The 27256-nt window shown below is 40.0% G+C and overlaps 3 gene segments (V, D, J or C); all 3 read left to right on the top strand.

Moving 5' to 3' along the window:
- The window catches only part of LOC127546387 (immunoglobulin kappa variable 3-11-like), a 68886-nt gene that overhangs the window by 9462 nt on the left and 32168 nt on the right, over positions 1-27256 (top strand).
- Positions 558-27080, top strand: LOC127547571 (immunoglobulin kappa variable 2-24-like). The segment is given in 3 exon segments: positions 558-723; positions 954-1129; positions 26863-27080. Coding segments are annotated over 3 exon segments (384 nt in total).
- Positions 10228-10888, top strand: LOC127547574 (immunoglobulin kappa variable 3-11-like). The segment is given in 2 exon segments: positions 10228-10312; positions 10542-10888. Coding segments are annotated over 2 exon segments (384 nt in total).

Raw genomic sequence — 27256 nt, 5'->3', positions numbered from 1 at the left:
CACCACTGTCTTTATCATTTCCACTAACTTAACACCTTGTAAGAATCCTTGTTTCAGAGTTCTGGCCCATAACACTTGTGCAATCCCTCTGGCTTTTGGAACCATATTTGTTCTTGTTCAGTCATATTTGGCATCTTGTAAACCAATTTGGGGTTTCTTGGCAAAGATACTGGAGTGATTTGCTATTTCCTTTTCCAACTTATATTATAAATAAAGATACTAAGGCAAACAAGGTTAAATGACTTGGCCAGAGTCACACAACAATTAAGGCAAGATTAGATTTCAGGAAGATGAATGTTCCTAGCCCCAGACTCAACATGTTACATACTGCTAGCAGTCACGTGAATCCATAAAACTGGTTAAAACTAATAAACAAAAACAAGACCTAAAAAACTAAAAACAACCCAAAACAAAATAAAGAAGAAAAAAAAACTAAGGGTAGGTGGGAATTGCGGGAGCACATATCTTATAAGGGTTCCAGAAATAGAGACATCATCAGGGTATGAAGTTCTCAGGTTCTTCCCCTGAGCTAGTCAGTCACTTTTGCTCCCAGATCCCCCACACCTCCCAGCTGCTTTGCATAAAGAGATCCCCAAGGGGAGGGGCTGCAGACACAGGGAGATAAACTGGGCCTGGGGGCAGAGCAGTCACAGAGGAGGAATCACTGCAAAATGGAGTCTCTGTCTCAGCTTCTCTGGGGGCTCCTCATGCTTTGGGTCCCAGGTTAGAACATGAGACAACAAAACATGCAGACATGAAATTTTCCTAAACAAGAGGATTCAAAGTATCTTTGAATCTCTGGGGACAGGAGCCAGTACAGTCCAAGTGGGAATGTGGATTTCTGTCACATCAGTGGGATTTTTAGAACTAGGGAATCTGTGTGTCAAGAATTAAAATGAAAGGATACTCTTCTGTTTATTTCTTGTTGGTTGATCACTAATTTCTGCTCTTAGTTTCCAGGGGAGAAATTGTGCTGACCCAGTCTCCAACCTTGGTTTCTGTGAGCCCAGGAGAGAGAGTCACCATCAGCTGCAAGGCCAGTCAGAGTGTTGTACACAGTAATGGAAACACTTACCTAAGCTGGCTCCAACAGAAACCCGGACAGTCTCCTTGGCTACTCATTTACGAGGTTTCCAAGCTGGCCTCCGGAGTCCCCACCCGCTTCAGTGGCAGTGGTGCTGAGAAGGATTTCACCCTCACAATCAGCAGTGTGGAGGCTGAAGATGGGGCAGCCTATTACTGTTTTCAAAGATCTCATTCTCCTCCCACAGTGTTACAGCCCTGAACAAAAACCTCCCCAGGCCTGGGCTGGCTGCTTAAGGAGGCCCAGCTGCCTCCCTCTCCTTCCTCTACTGAAGCAGCTGCTGGGGGCCTGCTCAGGGGCAGGGTCTCTGGGGCTGATGAGATAAAAGGGACTCGGGGCTCAGGGGAAAGGCCACGGTCTGAGAGCTCGGGGCTCTGGGGACTCTTGTTCCTCTTCAGTCATGAGCAGAATCATCAAAGAAAGAAGTACTGGCTCAGACTGGGTCACCCCACAATGCCCTGGGCCTGAGGCACTCTCCCATTCCTACTTCATTTGACTTCCTACTGAGCAAGTAATAAAGAAAAATAAGAAATCTCTGGCCAGAGACTTTTTCTGTCCTTTTTTCCTAGCTCAATATTCCATTGAAGTCAATGACTCTTGGAACTAAGAACTCAAGAAGATCAGGTAGCAGGCTAATAATAATAATGAAATCCATTAATGGACCTAGTTTAAAATTCAATCTTTCAGGTAGCAAGATGGCATAGAGCAACTGACCTGGAGTCAGGAAGACCTGAGAGCAAAGCCAAAGGAGACAATAAATATTTTCTAGATGTATGACCCTTGACAAGTCACTTAATCTTAGTTGTCTCAGCAAAAACATAAATAAATAAATATAATTCAACCTCTGTTTCTTTAACCATGCATTTAAATCAGATTTTTACCTACTTATTTTATCTATTCATGCCAGGGGATAAAAAGAGATCTTTTTATGCTCTGTTGCCCACTCTTTTCAAAAGAAGACTTCAATTCCTGCAAAGAAGGGGAATAAGAGAATGGTGCCAAAAAGCTGTACATTCTGCTCTCCTCAGTTATAGAGCCTGGTTAGAATTAGAACTATCTTTTCCCATCTGAATAATGTTAATCTAACAGAACTATTTTTTTTATAGTGCAATCTGAACTCTTCATTGCTATCCCTTAATTGGAAAAGATTGCCTCTATGTCTGTGGAACATTCCTTATGTCAACATATTAATATATACAAACACTGAGGGGGTGGGGAGGGAGGAAGGGAAAAAGGGAAGGAAGGAGGGAGAAAGGGAAAAGGAGGAGAAGAGAGGGAGAGGGGGAGAGAGAGAGAGAGAGAGAGAAAGAGAGAGAGAGAGAGAGAGAGAGAGAGAGAGAGAGAGAGAGAGAGAGAAGCACAAAGAGGAATATCTCAAATCCATTCCCATTATCTGAAATGGACCAAGGACTAGTCTCTCCTCCCCTCCCTGTCTTAGGGCCTGGAGCTTGCAGAGAAGGGTCTGCTCAGCTAGATTAGGGGACTTCTTTTGCACTTCAAGGATACCTGTTCCATGAGGGTGGTCACCTAATCCTAATCCCTATCTATGTTAAAGCATCTGCCATTGTATCTTTCCCCCAGTAAAGTCAAGTCACTGTTTAATGTCAAAGGCGCCAGCAAGGGTGAATAAGAATGCTTATAAGGCTGTCCCTACTTCAGTTGGGCACGGAACCATGCCAGAATCCTACTGGAGATCCATCCTGGCCATGCACACCATCTAGGCCAGTTACAAATAAATTATTTCTAAATTATGAATTACTATGGCCGTCTTAAATTTTATTGCCTGGGCTATTTCAATCAAAGAAAGAGATTTATCCCTCAGCCTTGCTTTTCTAAGCAGCCCATTGCCTCTCTTTCATCATCCCTCTCTGGGCTTTAGGTGACAGTAATGCACTATTGCTGGAGTTCTGAATGTATCCAACCATTCTGGAGAACAATTTATTCTGGAGAGCCCCAAAGGCTACAAAAATTGTATAACCTTTGATGGAAGCCTGAACACAGCTTATTTTCTCTCATTTTCCAGGAAATGCTAAAACACTCATCCTGGAAACTTAGTTTCCCAGAATATCTTTATTACAATTTTTAAGGCAACTATGATGTTCCCAGACTGTCTTGATTAGCTTCTTTTAAATATCTATGATGGGACCCAGGATTTCAAAGACTGCCTTTGATACATGTAAGAGGACTTCCCAACCCCCTGCCAGCCTTGGACATTGCACAGGGCACGCCTCAAATAATCTGATGGTAGCCTTGTAAGAGTGAACAAGATGGCGCTGGGAGGAAGGGGAACTACCCAAAGAAGCAACGTGGCAGTTCCCAGGAGAGGCGTGCCAGACCTTGGAGGGGAGTATCTTGAATATCCCTATTAGGAAAAGAAGGCACACATCATATCTATGTGTAGCTTCCTGTAGAGAATCATGTATCTACTATAGGATAAAATGTGCTTTTGTATGATGTAGGAAGTAGTAGCAGGCACCGAGGAGGTAAAAGGAGTTGCAGTCTTTGTAATAAACAGAGTCTGACACCACCCTTGGCTCTCACCCCTCATTACTCACAGTCTTCGCTATTCAAGTGTACAGGCAGTGCTGGTCACATAGGGCCTGTTCCATTCAGAAGTTGGGGCCATGACCCCCAATAGATACAATCTTCAAAGCAGTCTCAACACCTCAATGTACACCCTTGTTTCCTCCTTTATTTCCCCTCCTTCCCTGAGGAACCCCCAGGGTTATGTTTACCCCGTAAAACATGTGCTTTTGATGAAGGTCTTTGCTAAGTCCTTTTGAGGACCAAGGCTGTTCTGAGGTTTTCTCTCCCTCCATATAGTGTCTAACGAAGAGTTAGTCTGTTAAACTCCTCTATGGTGTACTGCCAGTCAATGATGTGCTCACAGCCCAAGGCATATCCCTTTAATACTTTTTTCCAAATCCCTTTCCTTGCTAACTCTATTCCTCTCCCAAATCTATTTCCTATTTACCGCTCCTGTTGCTTATTTTATTTCTTCATTTTGTCCATAACCTCTTCTAGTAAATAAAGGGAAAAGTGACTGATGAACCAGAGTCTACCAGTTCTTTACCTGATGTGGATGGTATTTTTCTTCATTAATGTAGAGAACACTAGGAAGTTCATAGAGAAGCTGAGATAGTCAGAAAGCTTCAAAAGTTACAAGTTAAATTGATTGTATGAAAAAAAAGGAAAAATAAGCTACTCATAATAGAAGTGCAGCTTCACTCATTTTGTTTAGTGCTTTATTTGTACTATTACTTTCACTTTGCCTTGTTTTCATAGGTTTTCGAAGGATGGTTCCTGAAGACCAGGCAGCAGCATCATAAACCAGGTAATAGACCAAAGTGAAATTTCACATCCTGTGTCACTTTTCTCCAAAAACATTTCTAACCCGATTTTATAAGTAATATTATTTGTATAAAAATTTGGAAATATGTATCTCATAATCAGAAGTTGTTGGACACGAGAGCATCAGTAAACAGATTAATTTTGGCAAGGAAGAAAGGTCTTTTTTTCCTCCAAAATTAGTAGATGGGAGAAGAAAGGTGAGCACACTGTGATTCTTAGAGATATATAGAAATAGATTGTTGGACACTTAGACTGGTGATCTCATCAGCCCCGGTGATGACTGATGACTCCATGCCTTCCCTCCTGTGCCCTGCATTTTTATGACCTGCCAAAAATCCCATACAGAATGCCATCTCTACATACTGCAGACCTTCCTCTGGTTTAGTAAATTTCTGAAGGCTGGTGAGATAATATCCTAATTCCCTCTTGAGTGACTCTCAAGCTTCCTGTCTGACCATCCAACCTTTCTCTCTGATGACATATGTCCCTCACTACATAATTAAAAACCTTTCAGCACCAAGTCATTGCTAATAGCATGCACACCTGTTTATATCCACAATCTCATAACTATCCATTGTCCTTGGGACTTTTGAAAAGGAACTGAATCAAATTAAGGAGTAAAGAGGATCAAAGTATAGGCTCTTAATGGAAATGACAGGAACCTTAGAGTAAATTCAGAGACCAACTAATTTCAGTACCCCAAGATGGGCTGTCTGACTCTCCCAGCCCATTGTCCTGACCATCCAGGATCCATTTCCTTCCTTCTTTATGTGGTTGGATATTCTTTCTACCAATCTGAGCTTCTTTCAGCTGTCTTTGAAGCTGATTTTTTTTTATTTTCCTCAAACTAATTTTTTACACAGGGGATTTCTCTTTGCTGATGATTTTATTTTATTTTCATTCACAGACAAAAATAGCAATCTCCTTTATCTCCCGCTTAGGTTGCGGAGAGAAAAGACCCAGGTATCAGTGAAAAGGAAAGAGGTGTTGAGACTGCTTTGAAGTTCTATATTAAAGTTTTACTTTCTCCATTTCCCAGCTGAAGTCCATGGGCTGCAGATGTGGCGCTGAATTATTAGTCATGATTCTAAGCTTTGATTTCTCTTCACAAAAAGAAAATTGGCTTGGCTGGGAGGCACAGTAGCATCAGACAAAATGAAGCAGGATGGAATAGACAGAGAAAGATGAATAAGTAATCTTTAAGGAGAAGAGCTTTTGACACTTCTTTTCAGAAATTCTAGACACACACAGGGAAATCCATTGGGATTCTGGATGAAATTTCTAACCTGTGTCAGAGCCAAGTCATTCTGAGCAGGGAACTGAGAGCTGAGAGCTGGGATGTAGAACAAGGTTCAGCACTGGTGCTGATTCAAAAAGGAAGGGGGAGTTGAGATGTTACTCCTGGTCTTCTTTACATAAGAAAATTCTTTTTGGTCTTTTTTGCTTATCAGTTTGGATGTCTACAACTTCCCCAAACTGGCCAAGGCATGAATCACCCAGCAGCAATAAGACTTAATCAAAAGTTATGCTACATTATTGTCATTTTCCTGCTCTTTTCTCAAGTAGTTTCTTTCTCCTCATCTATCAGTAGAAAGTGGGAGTGGAGGGATGGAAGAGGGAATGGGAAAACAGAGATTGCTCATATACATCACTTTCACCAAAGCTTGCTTGTTGGAAGACTCTTTACAATTTCATTTTTTAAACTGTTGCATAGTTATCTTTCTGTACTTAAATAAGTCACATGCCCATTACAAAGTAAAATGTGTAATTCATAGAAAGGTGGTGAGTTAAAAGTAAAGATATAAGATTTTCCATATTTTGGACACTTTTGAGTGAGACTAAAGTCACAGCTTTAAATTTCAACTTGGAAATCTAAGAATCAGAAGAGGATAGATTATATGTTTGTAAGAGTATCTTGTAGTAGGGAGCGGTGGTCACTGGGGCCAGTAGGAACTCCTGCACATGGATTCTGACTAGCCACCTGTTTAGTGGCTTGAGGGTAGTTCCATTGAAGGACAAAATCTACACCATATCCATATTGGCTAATTGATTAATTATATGACAATCATTTGGTCTCTGTAAATCATAATAAATGTGGAACATCCCAGGGAGGGTGTAACTGCCATCACTGCCATGTGCACAACTGGCTCTACTCACACCATGAACCATAATTATAGGCATAAAGAACTAAGAGATGTGGGACTTGGAGCCATGATACTAAGTGAGGGCCAGTGAACTGCTGGTTTCTACCCACAGAACAGAGGAGCAAGTGGAGTACAGGGACATGAAAGAAACATACAGAGGTGAGACATAACAGCAAATGTGAGGCAAGGTTTCCTAGTATATAAAAAAAAGTTCATTCATAAACAGAACTTTACAGCCAGGCATGCTGGTATTTGTGAAAGCTTAGGGAACATCAGTTCTGTGATTTAATTGCAACAGAATTCATCCAGAGAGTAAGGGCAAAATGTTATTGCTATCCCAAGCTCAGGACAAAATTTGCTTGCTGGGCCTTAGCTCTGGAAAGCAAAGTGTCTCCTGAAAGCAAAAAGGGTGGTCATGGCCTGGGGTTCCTGACATAGACAAACTCTCTGAGAGTTTGCTATGGAGAAATTCTACTTGCTCCTTGCTCTTAAGGCCCCATCTCTTAAGGCCATCTAAAGCCCCATATAACCAGCCACTCGGAATTTCACTTGTAGATCTTACTCTTATTGTCAATAGCAGTTGTCTTTAAACCAGAGAAATCCTGAGCTCCCAAACTGGCTCTCTCTAGATTAGCCCAGTCAACTATCCACTTCCCAGGATCCTTCAGTTGTCCAGTCACAGCAGAATTCACAGCAACACACCTAAGATTCACTCATTTGTCCAGTTAGGCAGTAAATGTCTCTGCTTTTCCTTCTCAGCCTAGAGGTGGTAGAAGAATGCAATGGACCCATGTAAAAATCTTCACCTTCCTCCTATTCTATTGATTAAACAATAGATGACTAATGATTCTGGACAAGTGAGATAATTTCTTTCCAGTCAATTCAGGGACTTCTATGATATATTTGAGTAGAAGACCTGGAGTCCAGAGGACACCTCCTCTTAAGTTCAAATTCCAGGCTTGGGGTCAGGAACATTTCTCTTCCAGAATTAGATCTGGCCTCAGACACTTATTAGTGGCATGACCCACAGCAAGGCACATAGTTTTATTTGCTTCCGTTCTTCATCAGTTAAAGAAGCAGGAGAAGTAAATGGCAAACTAGTGCAGTATCTTTGCCAGAAATTTCAAATAGACTCATGAAGAGTCTTACCTAAATAACTCAGCAGCAATCACAACAAAAATCCAGTCCAGAATCTTTCACCTGAAGTCATCCCTCAATTCCTAGCCTATCTGCCACACCTCTAAGAGGGAGGCTTTCCAGGTCCTCTCCCTTTAATATTGACTTTCTAATATTTTCAGTTTTCCTCAGCTTTGTCTTCACCTATGACTTCTGCATTTTTTCCCCTTCTCCTCCCAACTTGTCTTTTCCTTTCCAGGATGGTTGTATAGAGGATCAAATGCAGTCATTCAGACAGCTCTTCCAGCGGATGGAATAAAGGTCTTCACAGAAGCCACAAGAGGTTAGTTGATCTCTCTCTCTTTATCACACAAGGAGAAGGACTCTGAATGATAGATTAATTCAAGTTTCTCTTTGGTAGAGTTTCTAAATTTCTGACTGAAGTCAGTGCTTGAGATAGAATTTGCCTCCTTTTCATAGAAGCTTTTGAAAAAAAATGGCAAGGAGGATACTGGGGATATGGCAGAATATTTCAGATAATTCCAAGCTCTTCATATTTCCCCCAGAAACAAGATAAAATGGCACCTTTGGGTGAATGTAGAGAGTGATAAAAAATGAATACAAGTGGGGGCAGAGCAGTGGTCCTCCTGAAATGACCAGAGAACATTTGAAAGGTGAATCTCATATGAAGGTTTGGTCAGGGTGAAAGGCAAACACTTCAAGGCAAGCTCTGCTGAAACAGCAAGCAGTGAGTCCTCTTGAAGTGGGAGGGAACTGTTTCCTTTACTTAAGTTGTGGTCCCTTTAAGAAACTATTTCCTTTTCATCTGTGATCCCTTTGGAATCTCAGTCCCTCCTGAGGAAGTCATTATCTCCCCCCCTCCCCAGTTAAGTTATCTTTCTGGGATGCCAGAGCCTTTGATTCAATTAGAAATCTTGGTCAAAAAGTACCCCTTAATTCTAATAGAAGATCTGGGCTGAAAACTGATAAGAATCTAAGCCTGAGAACCTGGGCTCCTGAAGCTCCAAGACTTCTTAAAAACAGTAGTATCTGGACTCATTCTTTGCAGATGGCCTTAGATATCTTGCTCAGCTGGCAGGATGCTTCTGCCCACTGAAAAAGCATTCTCAGTGCCAAAACTCCATTTCCTTAAAAAGTCTTTGCCACTATAGAAGTCATTCCCTTGGCAAACTGATTTCTATCAATAAACTTTCATTTTGCAACTAATAATTCGAGAATGAGTGAATTCTTTCACTCTAAACCTGCCACCAATTTAAAAGGGATATTTAACAACTCTCTTATTGCCACTAACCTCTTGACCACTAGGAATTGAGAGCATTCAAACTGCATCACTCTGACTAGTTGGGTTGGGAAGTAGCCTTGGCTGAGCCACGGGAAGCTTCATCTTTTGGTTTGGGGAGTCTGATGTCAGGGGAAAACTGAGGGAACCTCTATTTATGAGAGTGCTCGGGGCAGCTGTGCTGCTGAGAGGCTGTCCTGCCTAAGTGGAAACCAGCACATATCTGGTGAGTGCAGAAGCAGTGGGGCAAGGAAATTGCTGAGTGTGGACACTTAAAAAAAGGATCAAGTCCTTGGGAAGGAATGAAAAAAAAATAAAAAGTACATGCAGAGAGCAAAAGAATCTTACAAAGAAGCAAAGCAAAGATGGACAACTCTGAATACAATGTGTAGTACTTATTATAAAGGATTTTTTTTTATTTAAAATAAATAAAAAGCAAAAAACAAGATGAAGAAAAAAAATGTTAAATGATAACCTACCTTTCCAGTGATTGTTTCAGGTAAGTGGGTGGGGGAGATAAAAAACCATGCCAAGGAATAAAGGAATGACATTCTTTCCATTTTAGGAGGTTCCATTCTAAGTGCCCAAAGGATCCTTAATTAGTGGGATAACAGGTCATGGATTGGGATAAAGTGCAGGATATCAGTGGCTGTCCTTTGTTTTATGCCTTTGGGCTGTGACTCTTCTCACTACACAATATTGATTCTTATACAATCCCTCTGGCTTTTGGAAACAATTTCATCCTCATTCAGTCACTTTTGGCACTTTGTAACATAATTTGGGATTTCTTGGTAAAGATACTGGATTAGTTTTCCATTTCCCTTTCCATCTTATTTAAAAAAATAAAGAAACTGAGGCAAACAAGGTTAAGTGACTTTCCCAGATTCACAAAGCAATTAAGTATTCAAGACAAGATTTAATCTCAAGAAGATGAATGTTTCTAGCCCCAGGCTCAACATATTATATACTGCTGGCAGTCTCATGAAACAATAAAATTGATTAAAATTATAAAAAAAAAACCCTAAAGATAGATGGGAATTGCAGGAGCAGATATCACATAAGGGTCCCAGAAACAAATACATTATCAGGGTATCAGACAGGTCTCAGTGTCTTCCCCTGAGCTGAAGCTAGTCAATTCTGTTCCCAGATCCCCTACATCTCCCAGCTGTTTTGCATAAAGAGATTTCCAAGGGGAGGGCCTGCAGACTCTGGGAGATAAACTGGTCCTGATGGCAGAGTAGCCACAGGGGAGGAGTCACTGCAAAATGGAGTCTCTGTCCCAGCTTCTCTGTGGGTTCCTGATGCTCTGGGTCCCAGGTAAGAACATGATACTACATAACATGCAGATGTTCAATTTGTTATAAGAGAGAATTCAAGGAAGCTTAGAATCTCTGGGGAAAAGAACCAGTATAGTCCAAGGGGGAATGAGGATTTCTATGAGCTCAGGGGGATTTGCAGAGCCAGGGAGTCTGTGAACCAAAAATCAAAATGAAAGAAAACTGTTCCATTTATTTCATGTTAGTTGGTCATTAATTTCTGCTCTTAGTTTCCAGGGGAGCAATTGTGCTGACCCAGTCTCCAGCTTCGGTATCTGTGAGCCCAGGAGAGAGAGTCACCATCAGCTGCAAGGCCAGTCAGAGTGTCTTATATACTGATGGAAAGAATTACCTACAGTGGTTCCAACAGAAATCTGGACAGTCTCCTCAGCTACTCATTTACGAGGTTTCCAAACTGCACTACAGAGTCCCCGCCCGCTTCAGTGGCAGTGGTGCTGGGAAAGATTTCACCCTCACAATCAGCAGTGTGGAGGCTGAAGATGGGGCAGGCTATTACTGTTTTCAAAGATCTTTTATTCCTCACACAGTGTTACAGCCCTGAACAAAAACCTCCCCTGGCCTGGGCTGGCTGCTCAGGGAGGCCCAGCTACTTCCCCTCCTTCATCTGCTGCAGCAGCTGCTGGGAGGCCTACTCAGGGACAGGGTCTTGGGGCTGACATGATAAAAGGGACTCAGGCTTCAGGGGAAAGGCCCAGGTCTGAGAGCTCAGTGGTCCTGAAGAGGTGAGAGAAGAGGTGAGAATGCAGCAATTCTGAGAAACCCTTGGAGTGCCACAAACAATACTGTCCAATGGCAGGAATTCAGTACTTATTCTGTTGGTCAGTAACTTGTAGAACTCCCTGAAGGAACTACCCCACCGTACCACTCCACAATTGTACTCTAAACCATTATATTAGCATATGAATCTAGTCTTTATTTTTCTTTCCCACAAATTTATCTCCCTGATTTTGCTTCTTTGCTAGATTCTCTTGAAACTTTAGCCTGCTTCAGTTGGTGTTCAATTAATTCCTTGCTTTTCCCTCTTTGCCAAAAGTCTTTTGGAATTTTAGCTCACTCTCAAGCAGTGTAATAAATCTTTGCCCCTTAACTTGGAAACTGAGTGGGGGATTTCTTTCACCAAACCCACAATACTGACCAGGGAGACCCTAATCTTATTACAATATCCTCGACATCCTCAGCCATGAGCAGAATAGCAAAGAAAAGAATCCACAAATTCTAAATGTATCATCCCACAATCCTCTGGGACTGAAGAACTGTCCCAATCATCTTGTTGTCTTATTTACAATTCTTTCAGGAAATGGGAGATCCCCTAATAGATAGTCCCTAGCTTGTTAGGGTAATAGGTTCCCCTTTATAGATCCCCCCTTACCCAAACTGACTCCTGGGCATCTTCAGATACAGAGAAAGCATTTATTTGGTTCTTGGAAAAAGTGGGCCAGCACACTCCCTAGGCAGTGTAGTAGGGATGAGGTGTGAGAATATAGCGTGAGAAATCCCCTCTGGTTGGTGTGACAGGTTCTTTGCAAAAGAATTTGCAACCCAAAGTCTGTGTGACAAAAAGGGAATTTTTATTCTCACTAAAAGAAAACTTTCTTAGCCACCAAAACTCCTGATTAGGAATTTGGCCAAGGTGGGTTAACAGACCCTTGATTATATAGAGTAAATTTTGGCCTGGGAGCTGGGGAGCAATTTGAGCCACTCAAGAGAGAACTATTGACTTTGCCTCAGAATGATATCTCCAATTGAATGAGATTAAGTAATTTCAGAAGGGCTTGTCTGAGACCACTTAACTTGGGAAGGGTGTTGTCTAGGAAAGGTGTGCTTTTCCTAGGGTTTGAGAGTCTCCCCAAAAGGGACACAGTTTACATCTGGCCCCTCCAAAGGTTAAAGGGGACACAGTTTACATCATTTTCCCCCAAAAAGATCTCAGTTTACATCACTAGGGAATGACAGTACAGAAGCAGAAATTAGATTATATAGCTAGAAGACACTGTTCCACCCCTCATCCTGTTGATTATTAAATTCATCAGATTCACTGAATTCTTCAGGTACAAGGAAGACACTTAGCTGCTCCTATATTTCTTAACATATATTGAATAACTTGCTGTCTAAGGAAGGGGATAGGATGAAGGGAGGAAAATTGGAACACAAGGTTTTGCAAGGGTTAATGTTGAAAAATTATCCTTGCATATGTTTTAAAAATAAAAGGCTTCAATAAAAAAGAAAGAAAGAAAAAAAAATACTCAACAACAACAACAACAAAAAATGACATTTGGGTAGAGACAATGACATGCAGAGTGGAGATAATTAATCAAGAAAAAACAAAAGCAGTTTGAAGCACCTGCATGGGCTTCTGGATGGGGGGATTTAACAGTTTTTTCGGCATTTACTTGGGCACAAACTCTTAGCTTGTGATCAATGAAAAAAAAAGTTTTACAAGGGATTGGAGAGCATTTTTTTCACTGAGTAGTTTGTTGTAGGCCAAAGAGAAGTTTCCACTGGCTGGCCTCTGTGATTAGAAATTGGCTTGAAACCTAGAAGGTGAAAGGCTGTACCTCCTTTCTTTAGCAAGGGTTTGTTCCTGGGAATTATATGAGGGAGTGTAGGAGTTGGGGAGTTGAGGAATTAAAAGTACCATGGACAGGGACAAAGGGCAGCAGCAGGGGCAGTGGAATCTGTAAGCCTGTTTACCTTGGCTTGAAGTGGTGCTGTCTATTTTTATTTAGATGCTATACTACTTGGTGCATATGCTTACTATTGATATTACTTCATTATCTATGGTACCCTTTAGCAAGATATAGTTTCCTTTCTTAACCATTTTAATTAGGTCTATTTTGGCCATGATGGCAGAGAGGACACATGTTTCTTTTTGATCTCTTCTCATAATCCTCAGACTAATTGGCAAATCCAACCTCTGAATTAGTTTTGGACTGACAGAAACCACAAATACTGGGAGAGTAACAAATTAAGAGCAGAAGATAATTTCGAAGATTTCCAGAAAAGGTCTCTTTTAATTGGGCATGGAGGAAGGTGGACCAAGCACAAGCAGGCTGAGCAAAAATGCCAGTGGAGACAGGGCACAGTCCCAGACAGTGTAGACTCCACAATCTACAGGGAGGAATCTACAGCAGTGTTGGTTTCTCTGCCTTGGTTGCAAGCCAGTAGATCAGCACAGAAGTCATAAAGCATCCAATACAAACACAAAAGGTAAATAGTGAACCCCAAAATGCCAGAATGTCACAGGACCTGGTCATGCCCACCCAGCACTGGAAGTCAGTCAGCATTGATCCACCACAGCCACTGCTGTTCATAGAGGAAGCTTGGACAATCTCTCTTTTGCCCTAAAAGCAGATCTCAACTTTTTTAAAAAAATGATTAAAAAAACCAAAAAAAAAGTCTCTGATCATAGATAGTTTTTTTTATGGTGAAAGAGAATAACAGATTTCAAACCCTGAGGAGACTAAAAGATTTGTTTCCAAATGAAACCCCAAAGGGTGATATAAATTGGTCCCCATTACATAAGGCTCTCCTAGAAGAAATTAAAAAGAATTTTAAAAGACAGCTAGAGGAAAGATGGGGAGATAAAATGAGAACTTTGAAAGAGGGTTTGGAAAAGGAAGCAGAAATTATCTAAAAAAAATTCACTACAAAATAGACTTAATGAAATGGGGGAAGCATATAACTCTTTAAAAATAGATTTGACAAAAAGAAAACAACTCCCTGAAAAACAGAATTTGTGAAATGGAAAAAGAAAATAATTCCTTAATTAGATCTATTTTTTGCTTTTGATTTGAGATCAGGATCAGTACCCCTGCTTTTTTTTTTTAATTTCACCTGAAGCATAATAACTTCTCCTCCATCCTTTAACTTTTACTCTATATGTATCACTCAGCTTTAAATGTGTTTCTTGTAAACAACATATTATAGGATTCTGGCTTTTAATGAAGTCTGCTATCCACTTCCATTTTATGGGAGAGTTCATCCCATTCCCATTCACAGCTAAAATAATGAATTCTGTAATTCTTGTCATGTTATTTACCCTAAGTCATTCTTTTCTCTTTCTTTTCCCTCTTCCCTCCTCCTCAGTATTTTGCTTCCGACCATCACCTCCCTCAAACGCTCTCCCTCTTTAGAGTCCTTCTCCCTTCTTTACACTTTTCCCCTATAATTTCTCTTTTCCCTTCTATTAACCTTCTCTTTCTTTTCCTCATTTCCCTCCCACTTTCCTGTAAGGTGAGACATGTTTCTTTGTGAAAACAAATATGTCAACAAAGTTATTATTAAATAAAATTAAATTTAAAAAAAAAAGAAAGAAAGAAAACAAATATGTCTGATATTTTCTCTGTGAACCAAATCTAATGAGAGTAAAATTCACACAATGTTCATTCCCTTCCCTTCTTTCCCTCAATTATAATTGATCTTCTTTGCCTCTTCATGAGATGCAATTTCCCTCACTTTGCCTCCATATTCCACTTTTTTCAGTTCCCCTTTCCACTTCTAGTTTTTTTTTCAGATTATCATAATAAAATGAAATTAGACCCATACTTTCTAAGTATAATAGAAATATAGTTCTCAAGAGTTTTTTGCTTTTTACCTTTTTATGCTTCTCTTGAGTTCTGTTTTTGGAGATCATAATTTTTTTCAGCTCTAGCCTTTTCATCAGAAATAGATGAAGTTCACCTGTATCATTGAATGTCCATCTTCTTCTCTGCACCATAATGCTCAATTTAGCCGGATAGTTGATTCTTGGCTATAATCCAAATTCCTTTGCCTTTCAGAATATCTGATTCCAGGCCTTCTATCCTTTTAGATGGAAGCTGCTAGGTCCTGTGTAATCCTGATAGTGCCTTCCCAGTATTTGAATTGATTCTGTCTGCTTGCAATATTTTTTCCATGATCTGATAATTCTGATATTTAGCTACTATCTTCCTTGGAATTTTCCTTTTGGGATCTCTTTCAGGAAGTGATTTGTAAATTCTGTCAATGGCTACTTTACCTTTTGGTTCTAGGACTTCAGGGCAGTTTTCCTTAATGATTTCCTGAAATATAATGTCTAGGCTATTTATGTTTTCATCATGAGTTTCAGGAGGCCCAATGATCCTTAGATTGTCTTTCCTAGACATATTTTCCAGATCAATTGTTTTTCCTAGAAGGTATTTCACATTTTTGTTTACTTTTTTTTTTTTTGGTTTTGTTTGACTTGAAGTCTTATTGAGTCATTCACTTCCATTTGTTCAATTCTGATTTTTAGTGTATTTTTTCTTCAGTTAACTTTTTAAACTTCTTTTGTATTTGACTAATTGAATTGTTTTATTCATTGAATTTTTTCCATATCACAAATTCTGTTAATCAACAAATTGGTATCTTTTTTTCATATCCATTTTGTAAGGAGTTATATGCTTTTTTCTATTTTATCAAATCTATTTTGTAGGGAGTTATATGCTTTTCCTATTTCATCAAATCTATTTTTAAGGAGTTTTCTTCAGATAATTTCTGTTTTTTCTTTTCCATACTCTCTTGCTAAAATCTCATTTCCTTTCCCCCTTTTTCTTCTATCTCTCTTTTAAGATTCTATTTGAAATCTTCCAAGAAAGTCTTGTGAAATGGAAACCAGCTCATATCTCCTTTTGGAATTTCATCTGGAATTGATTTGCTTTTAGGAACCTCGGCATTTAAGATCTGTTCTCTTTCTCCGTAAATATTTTCTATGATTAGAGTTCTTTTTGCTTTTTGGCTCATTTTTAAGGGTTGAGATTTTCTTTTAAGTAAAGGGGTGACAGCCACTTTAGTTTTTCCTAAGACCAGTGATTCTAACTGACTTCTGTTGCTGTGTAATTGTGGACAGGTCCTGAGTTCTTTCAGGGTTCTGTGGCTTACAATTTGCCTTTTGTATTTGCTTATGGGTGTTTTACAACAAATTGGCTAAACCATACACTTGCAACTAGGACAGAGTAGTCTAAGAGCCTCACAAAAGATCCCCCAGTGCATGGATGTTGCAATGCTATGACTCCATGCCCCAGCTCCTTGCTCTGGTCTCCTTGTGTTGCAATCTGGGCTCAGCAGACGGTCCCCCTGCCCATTTAAAACAGACTTGTTTTGAAGTTCTTCCAAAGTATCTTCTGGAAATGTGCTATACCCCAAATATCTGTGGGTTCTGTCCCTCCAAAACCAGTTCAGGGCCTTAATCTGCTGCTGATTTGAGAGAAGGTCAGAGGCAGTCACAGACTATATCTGCTCTCTGCCATATTGCCTCCACCCCTGAGATTGTTTTTTAGAGCTTCCAATCTTAAGCCAGGAATGACTGCCTAGTTCAGTGGCAGGGGATCTGGGAAAGATTTTATTCTTACTATTAGCAGCCTGGAGTCTGAGGATGCTGGAGATTATTACTGCCTGCAGTGTGATAAGAGAGCTCTTGTAGTGCTCCAAGTACAAACAAAAATCTCCCTGGGCAGTTCTTAAGAATAACGGCTTTCTCTGGAGTCATTTAGTTAGAGTCGATCTCACTCTGTGGCCATGCAGGGCATAGCTGGGGCCGAACCTGATATCTTTTCAGGATCACCTTTTTACTTAAGTCACTCAACTTGACATTTGCAACATTATAAATCTCTTCTCAGCATGTATACATGTGATCTGAGACATTTAGAAAGAAAAAAAATAGCTATAAAAATTAATCTTCAGCTCTGATCTACCAGTGAACCATTCAGTGCAGTAGGTAGTTTATCACCTGTTATGGTCCCCAAGATCACAGGTGAAAGGGAGTTTCATCCACTTCTAGATAGAAATGATTAAGACTAGATTTGTTTTATCTAGATAGGATGTCTATGTAAAGAGCAATACTGCCACTTTGTGGCCACAAGGACAAGTGACAGCAGGCATTTTTAAAGTCCCTCATTTTGAACATGAATTATGGAAAATATTGTTAGAGCTAGAATAGGCACATGAGTAATCACTTAGAATTGTGCTAAAGTTTGACATGATATTATTTTGGTAAATGAACTCTTTCTTCTTTTAAATAGGAGAAATTGCTCTGACAGTCCTGAGTATAGAAAGGGAAATATCTTTCCATCAACAAATGCTTATGGATTGGATTTATCGAATTGAAGTTCAATTTCATCTTCTTATACAAGATGAAGCAGCAATTTTTTGCCATTTCATCTTTTTAATCTAGGAAGAAAAGCCCAGTTTGCTGAAGGATTCAGAACATCAATATATACAAGTGTGTGTGTGTGTGTGTGTGTGTGTGTGTGTGTGTGTGTACTTCTCCAGCCCCAGAAAAAGCCATGGCAATGATGACAGTTCAAATGCTTAACATCAAACTACTTACTGTCTTAGGGAGGAAGATAGAGAAAGGAAGAAGAGAGAAAATATCATTTTCAAAATTTTGTAAAATATGAATGCCAAAACTTCTCTTTATATAATTTGAACAAAATAAAATTATCTTTAGTGTATGTGTATATCCACTGTCTTTATCTCATTTACTTCAAGCAGTTGTCTTGGTCTTTCATTAATCATCATCTTTCCTCAAATAAATCTTTGGAAAAAAGAAAAAATATATTTTTTTCTTTGAATTTCTCATAAATTTTATTTTGTTCTAAAATCAAGAGTTCAAGAAACTATTTATAATAGACCTTTCCATGTCTTTATTTTCATATTCTCTTAGCTATCCTTCTATATGTCCTTTAAAATATGTTGGTTGATCAGTTTTTTGTGTATTAAAATAATTTACTTTAGACAATGAGATTTTTGTTTGATTCCAAAGGACCAGAATTATCAGAAGTCATTCATGGATGACTCAAAGTAAATTTATCTTTGATATCAGAAAAAAATTTGCAAGAATTAGAGCCACCAAAAAATAGAATGGGTTTCTCAGCAGATAGTGGATTCATCCCAGAAGTGAGGACAAATGATTATTGCTATCCTAAGCTCAAGACAAAGTTTGCTTGCTGGGCTTTAGCTCTGGAAAACAAGCTGCCTCCTGAAAGCAAAAAAGATGGTCATGCCTGGGGATCCTGACATAGACAAACTCTTTGAGGCTTTTCTGTGGAGAAATTCTCCTTGCTCTTAAGCCTCCATCCAATATGCTTTTCATTTACATAATTAGGCACTCAAAATATTACTTCTAAAATTTGCTCTTATTGTCAGTAGCAATTGTCTTTAAACCAGAGAAATTCTGATCCTCAAACTTGCTCTGTCTGGATTATAAAAATTAGCCCAGCCAATCATCCATTGCCCTGGATCCTTCACTTGTCCAGTCATAGCACAATTAACAACAACATATCTAAGATTTACTCCTTTGTCCAGTTAGGCAGTAAATGTCTTTTCTTTTTCTTCTCAGCCTAGAGATGGTAGAAGATTGTAATGGGCCATGTAAAAAACTTCACTTTCCCCCCAGCTCTAAGTGCTTCTTAAAAACAATAGATGTCAAAAGAATTCTGGAAAGTGAACTAGCTTCTTTCCAGCCAATTAGGGGCAGCTAGTTGACATAATAAATAGAGTATAGGATCTGGAGTCCAGAGGATGCTTCATCCTGAGTTCAAATTCCAGGCTTGGGGTCAGGGACATTCATCTTCCATTGTTCAGACCTGGCCTGAGACACTTACTAGCTACATGACCCACAGCAAGACTCTATTTGTTTCAGTTCTTCGTCAATTAAAAAAAAGCAGGAGAAGTAAGTGAAGAACTATTTCAGTATCTTTGCCAGAAATTCTAAATAGGGCCATGAAGTCTTATTGAAATATCTGAACAACAGCCACAACAAAAATGTGGTTTTGAATTCCTCACCTGAAGTCTTTTCTCAATTTCTAACCCATCTGCCACAGCTTCAAGAGGGGGACTTTCCAAGTTCTCTCTCTTGAATGTTGATCCCCCTATATTTTCACTTCTCCCCAGCTTCCTCTTCACCTATGAACTTTGTCTTCTCTTTTCCTTGTCTTACAAGCTTGTCTTGTCCTTCTTAGGTCAGTTGAAGAGAAGATTAAATAGTTATTGAGAGAGCTCTTCCAGAGGATGAAATAATAGTCTTGATAGAAGCCAGAAGAGGTCAGTTGATCTCTTACTCTTTATCACATGAGAAGAAGGACTCTGAATGCCAGACTAATTCAAGTTCCTCTTCAGTAGAGTTTCTAGATTTCTGACTGAAGTCAATGCTTGAGATAGAATTTGCCTCTGTTTCATAGAAACATTTGAAAAAAAAATGATGACTAGGATTCTGGGAAAATGGCAGAGGAGTTCAGAAAATTCCAAGCTCTTCAGGTTTCTTTTACAAACAAGATAAAATGACATCTCAGGGTAAATGTAGAGTGATTAAAAATTGAACACAAGTGGGTGCAGGGCAGTGGTCCTCTTGGAACGACCAGAGAATATGTGAATGGTGGACCTCACATGAAGGTCTGACGGGTGTGAAGGGTAAACACCTCAAGGCAAGCTCTGCTGAAACAGCAAGCAGTGAGCCCTGTGAGTAGCTTGATTGGATCATAGGAAAAGAAGATCTGTAAATTAAAGTAAAAAATAAAGTAAAAAGTGCATGGAGAAAACAAAAGAAGCCTATAAGGAAGCAAAACAAAGATAGACAGCTTTGTACACAATATGTAGGATATATTTTAAAGAATTTGTTTTTAAGTTTAAAATAGATAAACAGAAAAAAATGTTCAATGATAACATATCTTTCCATAGATTCCTTCAGGGAAGTGGGACAGGGATAGAAAGCTGTTTCCCCTAAATCATGCCAAGGAATAAAAGAATGACATGCTTTTCATTTTAGGGAACTCCACTCTCTAAGTTCCCAAAGGATCATGGATTGGGATAAAGTGCATGGTGTCACTAGTTGTCAGATGCCTTCAGTTTGTGACCTCTTCACTATACAATATTGACTCTTGTGCAATTCCTGTGATTTTGGCACCATTTTTGTTCTTGTTCAGTCATATTTGGTACCTAGTAACCCAATTTGGGGTTTTTTGGGAAAGATACTGGAATAATTTGTCATTTCCTTTTCCAACTTAATTTACAAATAAGGAAACTGAGGCAAACAAGGTTACATGACTTGCATAGATTCACACAGCAATTAAGTGACCAAGGCAAGATTTGGTTTCAGGAATATGAATGTTCCTAGCCACAGACTCAACACAGTTACATTTTACTAGCAGTCACATGAAACCATAAAACTGATTAACAATTTTTTAAAAAGCATAAAGATAGGTAGGTATTGCAGGAGCACACCTCACATAAGGGTCCTAAAAACAGGGAAATCTTCAGGATACGAAGTTCTCAGATTCTTCCCATGAGTTGGAGTCAGCCACTTCTGCTCCCAGAAACCTCAAATTTCATAGCTGCTTTGCATAAAGAGATCCCCAAGGGAAGGGCCTGCAGATAAGGGAAAGATAAACTAGGCCTGGAGGCAGAGCAGCCCCAGGGAAAGAGTCCCAACAGAATGGAGTTTCTGTCTCAGCTTCTTGAGAGTTATTGAGAAAGCTCTTCCAAAGGATGAAATAATAGTCTTGATAGAAACCAGAAGAGGTCAGTTGATCTCTCTCTCTCTTTATCACATGAGGAGAAGGACTCTGAATGCCAGACTAATTCAAGTATGCATAGGAATCAGACAAAGGTGTGCTTAGGAAGGCAGAGGGGAAGATTGAGATGAGCTTTAAGCTGCACCAGTGGTGTTGGTTCAGCTCCCCAACCCTATTTTCAGTCACTCAGGGATTCCTTTACTGTTTTCCCAAGGTGATTGTATCATCCCTAGTCTGCTCTGAATTTGTATTTCCAACTACCTTCAATCTATCTTTTCTCACTTCTGAAATGAACATTAAGCTCATTTAAATGAGTTAAGATCATTTCTCTCTTCTAATGGCTATTTCTGCTCACTGCAGAGAGATATCTGTCTCTCCATTCAGTTAATTTTTTTTTTCAAAATCAAAGTGATCTAGTCTGCTCAGAGAAGAGACACTTGTTTTCTTTGAAATGTAGCCCTCAATTCAGCCACAAACTTAGTTTCTTCCTGTAATTAGGATGGCATCAGATTTGGTACCATTCATGAAGAACTATTGGGACTGGGCTGAGGTGGCTTGTAGCTTTGAGTTCAAAGCAGCTTGGAACAAGATGTCTCAAGTTCAGAGGGAGCAAAGCTGGGACCAGAATTAAGTAAGACTAGACAGAACTGGCCAAGGAATGAATCACCCCAGCAGCAGTGAGACTAAATCAAAAGTTATGTGACATTATTGTCATTTTCTCCTCTTTTTTCAAGTATTTTCTTTCTCCTCATCTATCAGTAAAAAGCAGGAGTGGACAGTTGAGAGAAAGAATGGGAAAACAGAGATTGCTCATATACACCACTTTCACCAAAGCTTGCTCATTGTGGACGAGTCTTTACTATTTCATTTTTTAATCTATTGCATAGTTATCTTTCTGTACTTAAATAAGTCAAATGCTCATTACAAAATAAAATGTGTAATTCATAGGGAGGTGGTAAATTAAAATTAGAGGTATAAGATGAGACTCAGGTCACAGCTTTAAATCTCAACTTGGAAATCTACGAATCAGAAAAGTATAGATTACACATTTTTAGGTAAGACATCTTCTAGTAGGGAGTAATGTTCACTGGAGCCAGTAGGAACTCCTGAACACTGGATTCTTTTTTTTTTTAATTTTTATTTAATAATTACTTTATATTGACACTCGTTTCTGTTCCGATTTTTTTTCCCTCCCTCCCTCCACCCGCTCCCCTAGATGGCAAGCAGTCCTTTATATGTTGGATATGTTGCAGTATATCCTAGATACAATATATGTTTGCAGAGCCGAACAGTTCTTTTGTTGCATAGGGAGAATTGGATTCAGAAGGTATAAATAACCCGGGAAGAAAAACAAAAATGCAGATAGTTCACATTCGTTTCCCAGTGTTCTTTCTTTGGGTGTAGCTGCTTTTGTCCGTCATTTATCAATTGAAACTCAGGTCTCTTTGTCAAAGAAATCCACTTCCATCAAAATATGTCCTCACACAATATCGTTGTCGAAGTGTATAATGATCTCCTGGTTCTGCTCATTTCACTTAGCATCAGTTCATGTAAGTCTCGCCAGTCCTCTCTGTATTCATCCTGCTGGTCATTTCTTACAGAACAATAATATTCCATAACATTCATATACCACAATTTACCCAACCATTCTCCAATTGATGGGCATCCTTTCATTTTCCAGTTTCTAGCCACTACAAACAGGGCTGCTACAAACATTTTGGCACATACAGGTCCCTTTCCCTTCTTTAGTATCTCTTTGGGGTATAAGCCCAGTAGTAGTACTGCTGGATCAAAGGGTATGCACAGTTTGATAACTTTTTGGGCATAATTCCAGATTGCTCTCCAGAATGGTTGGATTCATTCACAACTCCACCAACAATGCATTAGTGTCCCAGTTTTCCCGCATCCCCTCCAACATTCATCATTATTTTTTCCTGTCATCTTAGCTAATCTGACAGGTGTGTAGCGGTATCTCAGAGTTGTCTTAATTTGCATTTCTCTGATCAGTAATGATTTGGAACACTCTTTCATATGAGTGGTAATAGTTTCAATTTCATCCTCTGAAAATTGTCTGTTCATATCCTTTGACCATTTATCAATTGGAGAATGGCTTGATTTCTTATAAATTTGAGTCGGTTCTCTATATATTTTGGAAATGAGGCCTTTATCAGAACCTTTAACTGTGAAAATATTTTCCCAGTTTGTTGCTTCCCTTCTAATCTTGTTTGCATTCGTTTTATTTGTACAAAGGCTTTTTAATTTGATGTAATCAAAATTTTCTATTTTGTGATCAGTAATGGTCTCTATGAACACTGGATTCTGACAAGCTACCTGTTTAGTGGCTTGAGGGTAATTCCATCGAAGAACAAAATCTACACCATACTCATAGTTGGCTAATTGATTAATTACATGACAATCAGCTGGTCTCTGTAGATCATCCCATGGAGGGTAGAACTCTGCCATTAGAAAGAGTAAGAGGTGTGGGACATGGAACCACGATCCTAAGTAAGGGCCAATGGCACAGCTGATTTCTACCCACAGAACAGAGGAGCAAATGGAGTACAGGGACATGAAAGAAACATACAGTGGTGAGACATGATAGCAAATGTGAGGCAAGGTTTCATAGTTTAAAAAAAAAAGTTCATTCTTAATAGGGCTTCCAGACCAGGTCTGCTGGTGTTTGTGCAAGCTCAGGGACCATCAGGTCTGTCATTTAATTGTAATAGAAATCATCCAGAAAATGAGGGTAAAGCATTGTTGCTATCCCAAGCTCAGATGCTTGCAAGGTTTGCTGAAAGCAAAAAGGATGGTCATGGCCTGGGAATCCTGATATACTCTCTGAGAGTTTGCTGTGGAGAAATTCTACTAGCTCTTAAGCCCCCAGTCAATATGTTTTTCATTTATATAAGCAGCCACTCAGAATGTCACTTCTTTAAGAAAAACCCCCCTATTGGAACTGTGGCAGATGGGCTAGGAACTGAGAGAAGATTTCAGGTGAGGGATTCTGGACTGGATTTTTGTTATAAGTTTTTGATCATTAATACTCCGTAAGACTCTTCATCACCCAATTTGAAATTTCTAGGAAAGATACAGGACATTCCAGGTCCTCTCCCTTTAAAGTTGACTCCCTCCTATATTTTCACTTCACCCCAGCTCCTTCTTCACCCATGATCTTTGTCTTCTCTTTTCCTTCTCCTCTCACCTTGTCTTCTCCTTCTCAGGACAATTGTATAAAGGATCAAATACAATCATTGAGAGAGCTTTTCTAGAGGATGGAATAAGAGTCTTGACAGAAGCCACTGAAAGTCAATTGATCTCTCTCTCTCTCTCTCTCTCTCTCTCTCTCTCTCTCTCTCTCTCTCTCTCTCTTTCTCTCCTTATTTCATAGAAGCATTTGAAAAAAAAATGACAAGGAGGTTTCTGGGAAGATGGCAGAGTAGTTCAGATAATTCCAAGCTCTTCAGATTTCCTCTACAAACAAGATAAAATGACACCTGTGGACAAATGTAGAGTGATTTAAAAAATGATATGAAGGGATATGAAGGGTGGACTCACATGGAGGTTTGGTCAGGGTAAAAGGTAAATACCTCCAGGCAAGCTCTACTGAAACAGCAAGCAGTGAGCCCTGAGGTTGGTTGGGCTGGGAGGTGGCCTTGGCTGAGGCACAGGAATTTTCATCTCTCAGACAGTGTGGAGAGCCTGAGGTTGGGGAAGACTGAGGGAACTCCTGTTTATGAGGGTACTGGGGCCAACTGTGCTGCTGAGAGGCAGCCCCGCCCAAGGGGAAACCAGCACATGCCTGGTGAGGGCAGAAGCAGTGGGGCATGGATACCATCATCTGTGGACACTTACAGAAGAATCTAGTCCTTGGAGATGAATGGGGAAAAAATAAAGTAAAAAGTGCATGTAGAGAACAAAAGAAACCTACAAGGAAGCATAGCAAAGATGGGCAGCTCTGAACACAGTGTGTAGGATTTATTATACAGAATTTGTTTTTAAAAATTTAAAATAAATAAAAAGTAAAAAAATGAAGAAAAAAATTTAAATGATAACTTACCTTTCCAGTGATTCCTTCAGGAAGTGGTGGAGGGATAGAAAGCTGTTTCCCCTAAACCATGCCAAGGAATGAAAGAAAGGCAGACTTTCCATTTTAGAAGGCTCCGTTCTAAGTGCCCAAAGGATCCTTTAAAAAAAAAAAAGCTTTTTATTTTCAAAATATATACACAGATAATTTTTCAACATTGACACTTGCATAGCCTTCCGATTCAGATTTTCCCCTCCTTCCCCACAATCCCATCCTAGATGACAAGCAATCCAACATATGTTATACATGTAAAAATATGTGTTAAATCCAATATGTGTAAACATACTCATACAATTCTCTTGCTGCACAAGGAAAATCAGATTAAAAAGGAAAGTAAATGTAAGAAAATAAAATGCAAGCAAATAACAACAAAAAGAGTGAGAATGCTATGTTGTGATGCACACTCAGTTCCCACAGTCCTCTCTCTGGGTGTAGATGGCTCTCTTCATCACTGAACAATTGGAACTGGCCTCAATCATCTCATTGTTAGAAAGAGTCACATTCATCAGAATTGATCATTATATAATCTTACTGTTACTGGGTACAATGATCTCCCGATTCTGCTCATTTCACTCAGCATCCATTCATGTCTTTCCAGGCTTCTCTGAAATCATCTTATTGATCGTTTCTTATAGAACAATAATATTCCATAACATTCATATATCATAACTTATTCAGCCATTCTCCATTCTGGGCATCCATTCAGTTTCCAGTTTCTTGCCACTATGAAAAGGGCTGCCACAAACTTTTTGAATGTGTGGGTCCCCCAAAGGATCCTTAATTAGTGGGATAGCAGGTCATGAATGGGATAAAGTGCAGGATATTTGTATCTGTCCTATGTTATATGCTTTCAGGCTGCTACCTCTTCACTACATAATATTGACTCTTGTGCAGTCTCTCTGGCTTTTTGAACATTTTTGTTCTTGTTCAGTGATTTTTGAAATTTTGTAACACAATTTAAGGTTTCTTTGGCAAAGATACTTAAGTGATTTGCCATTTCTTTTTCCAACTTATTTTACACATAAGGAAACTGAGGCAAACAAGGGTAAGTGACTTGTCCAGACTCACACAATTAAGTATCCAAGGCAAGATTTGATCTCAGGAAAATACATGTTCCTAGCCACTTTATATACTGCCAGCAATTACATGATAAATGTCACAACATTTCACATCACATGTCATACATGTCACAAGTCACAACAGCAGTCATAATAAAACTGATTAAAAAAATAAAACAACTAAGGATAAGTAGGCTTTGTGGGAGGACAAATCACGCAGAAGGTTCCAAAGGTCAGGGACATATTCAAGGTCTGAAGGTCTCAGGGCCTTCCCCTGAGCTGGAGGCAGCCACTTCTGCTCCCAGGACCTCCACACCTCCCAGCTGTTTTGCATAAAGAGATCCCCAAGGGGAGGGCCTGCAGACACAGGGAGATAAACTGGGCCTGGGGGCAGAAGCTACAGGGGAGGAGTCACTGCAAAATGGAGTCTCTGTCCCAGCTTCTCTGTGGGCTCCTGATGCTTTGGGTCCCAGGTGAGAACTTGAGACAACAAAACATGCAGACGGGCAACGTGACATGAGATGAGAGAATTCCAGGAAGCTCAGAATCTCTGGGGACAGGAGCCAGTACAGTCCAAGGGGGAATGAGGATTTCTGTGAGATCAGGGGGATTTTCAGAGCCAGGGAGTCTGTTGTCCAAGAATCAGAATGAAAGGAAACTCGGCTCTGTTTATTTCTTGTTGGTTGGTCATTAATTTCTGTTCTTAGTTTCCAGGGGAGAAATTGTGGTGACCCAGTCTCCAGCCTCGGTGTCTGTGAGCCCAGGGGAGAGAGTCACCATCAGCTGCAAGGCCCGTGAGAGTGTTGTACACAGTAATGGAAAAACTTACCTATACTGGTTCCAACAGAGACCGGGACAGTCTCCTCGGGGACTCATTTACGAGGTTTCCAACCTGTTCTCAGGAGTCCCCGCCCGCTTCAGTGGCAGTGGAGCTGGGAAGGATTTCACCCTCACAATCAGCAGTGTGGAGGCTGAAGATGGGGCAGTCTATTACTGTTCTCAAGGAACTTATTCTCCTCCCACAGTGTTACAGCCCTGAACAAAAACCTCCTCAGGCCTGGGCTGGCGGCTCAGGGAGGCCCAGCTGCCTCCTCTCCTTCCTCTGCTGCAGCTGCTGGGGGCCTGCTCAGGGGCAGGGTCTCTGAGACTGATGTGATAAAAGGGATTCGGGGCTCAAGGGAAAAGCCACGGTCTGAGAGCTCGCTCTCTGAGGACTCTTGTTCTTCTTCAGCCATGACCAGACTAGCCAAGGAAAGAACCCACTGACTCAAATTATG

Source organism: Antechinus flavipes, chromosome 2 (genome assembly GCF_016432865.1).
Source record: "Antechinus flavipes isolate AdamAnt ecotype Samford, QLD, Australia chromosome 2, AdamAnt_v2, whole genome shotgun sequence".
NCBI classification, from domain to species: Eukaryota; Metazoa; Chordata; class Mammalia; order Dasyuromorphia; family Dasyuridae; genus Antechinus; species Antechinus flavipes.
This window is presented reverse-complemented; position numbering and strand designations above follow the sequence as displayed.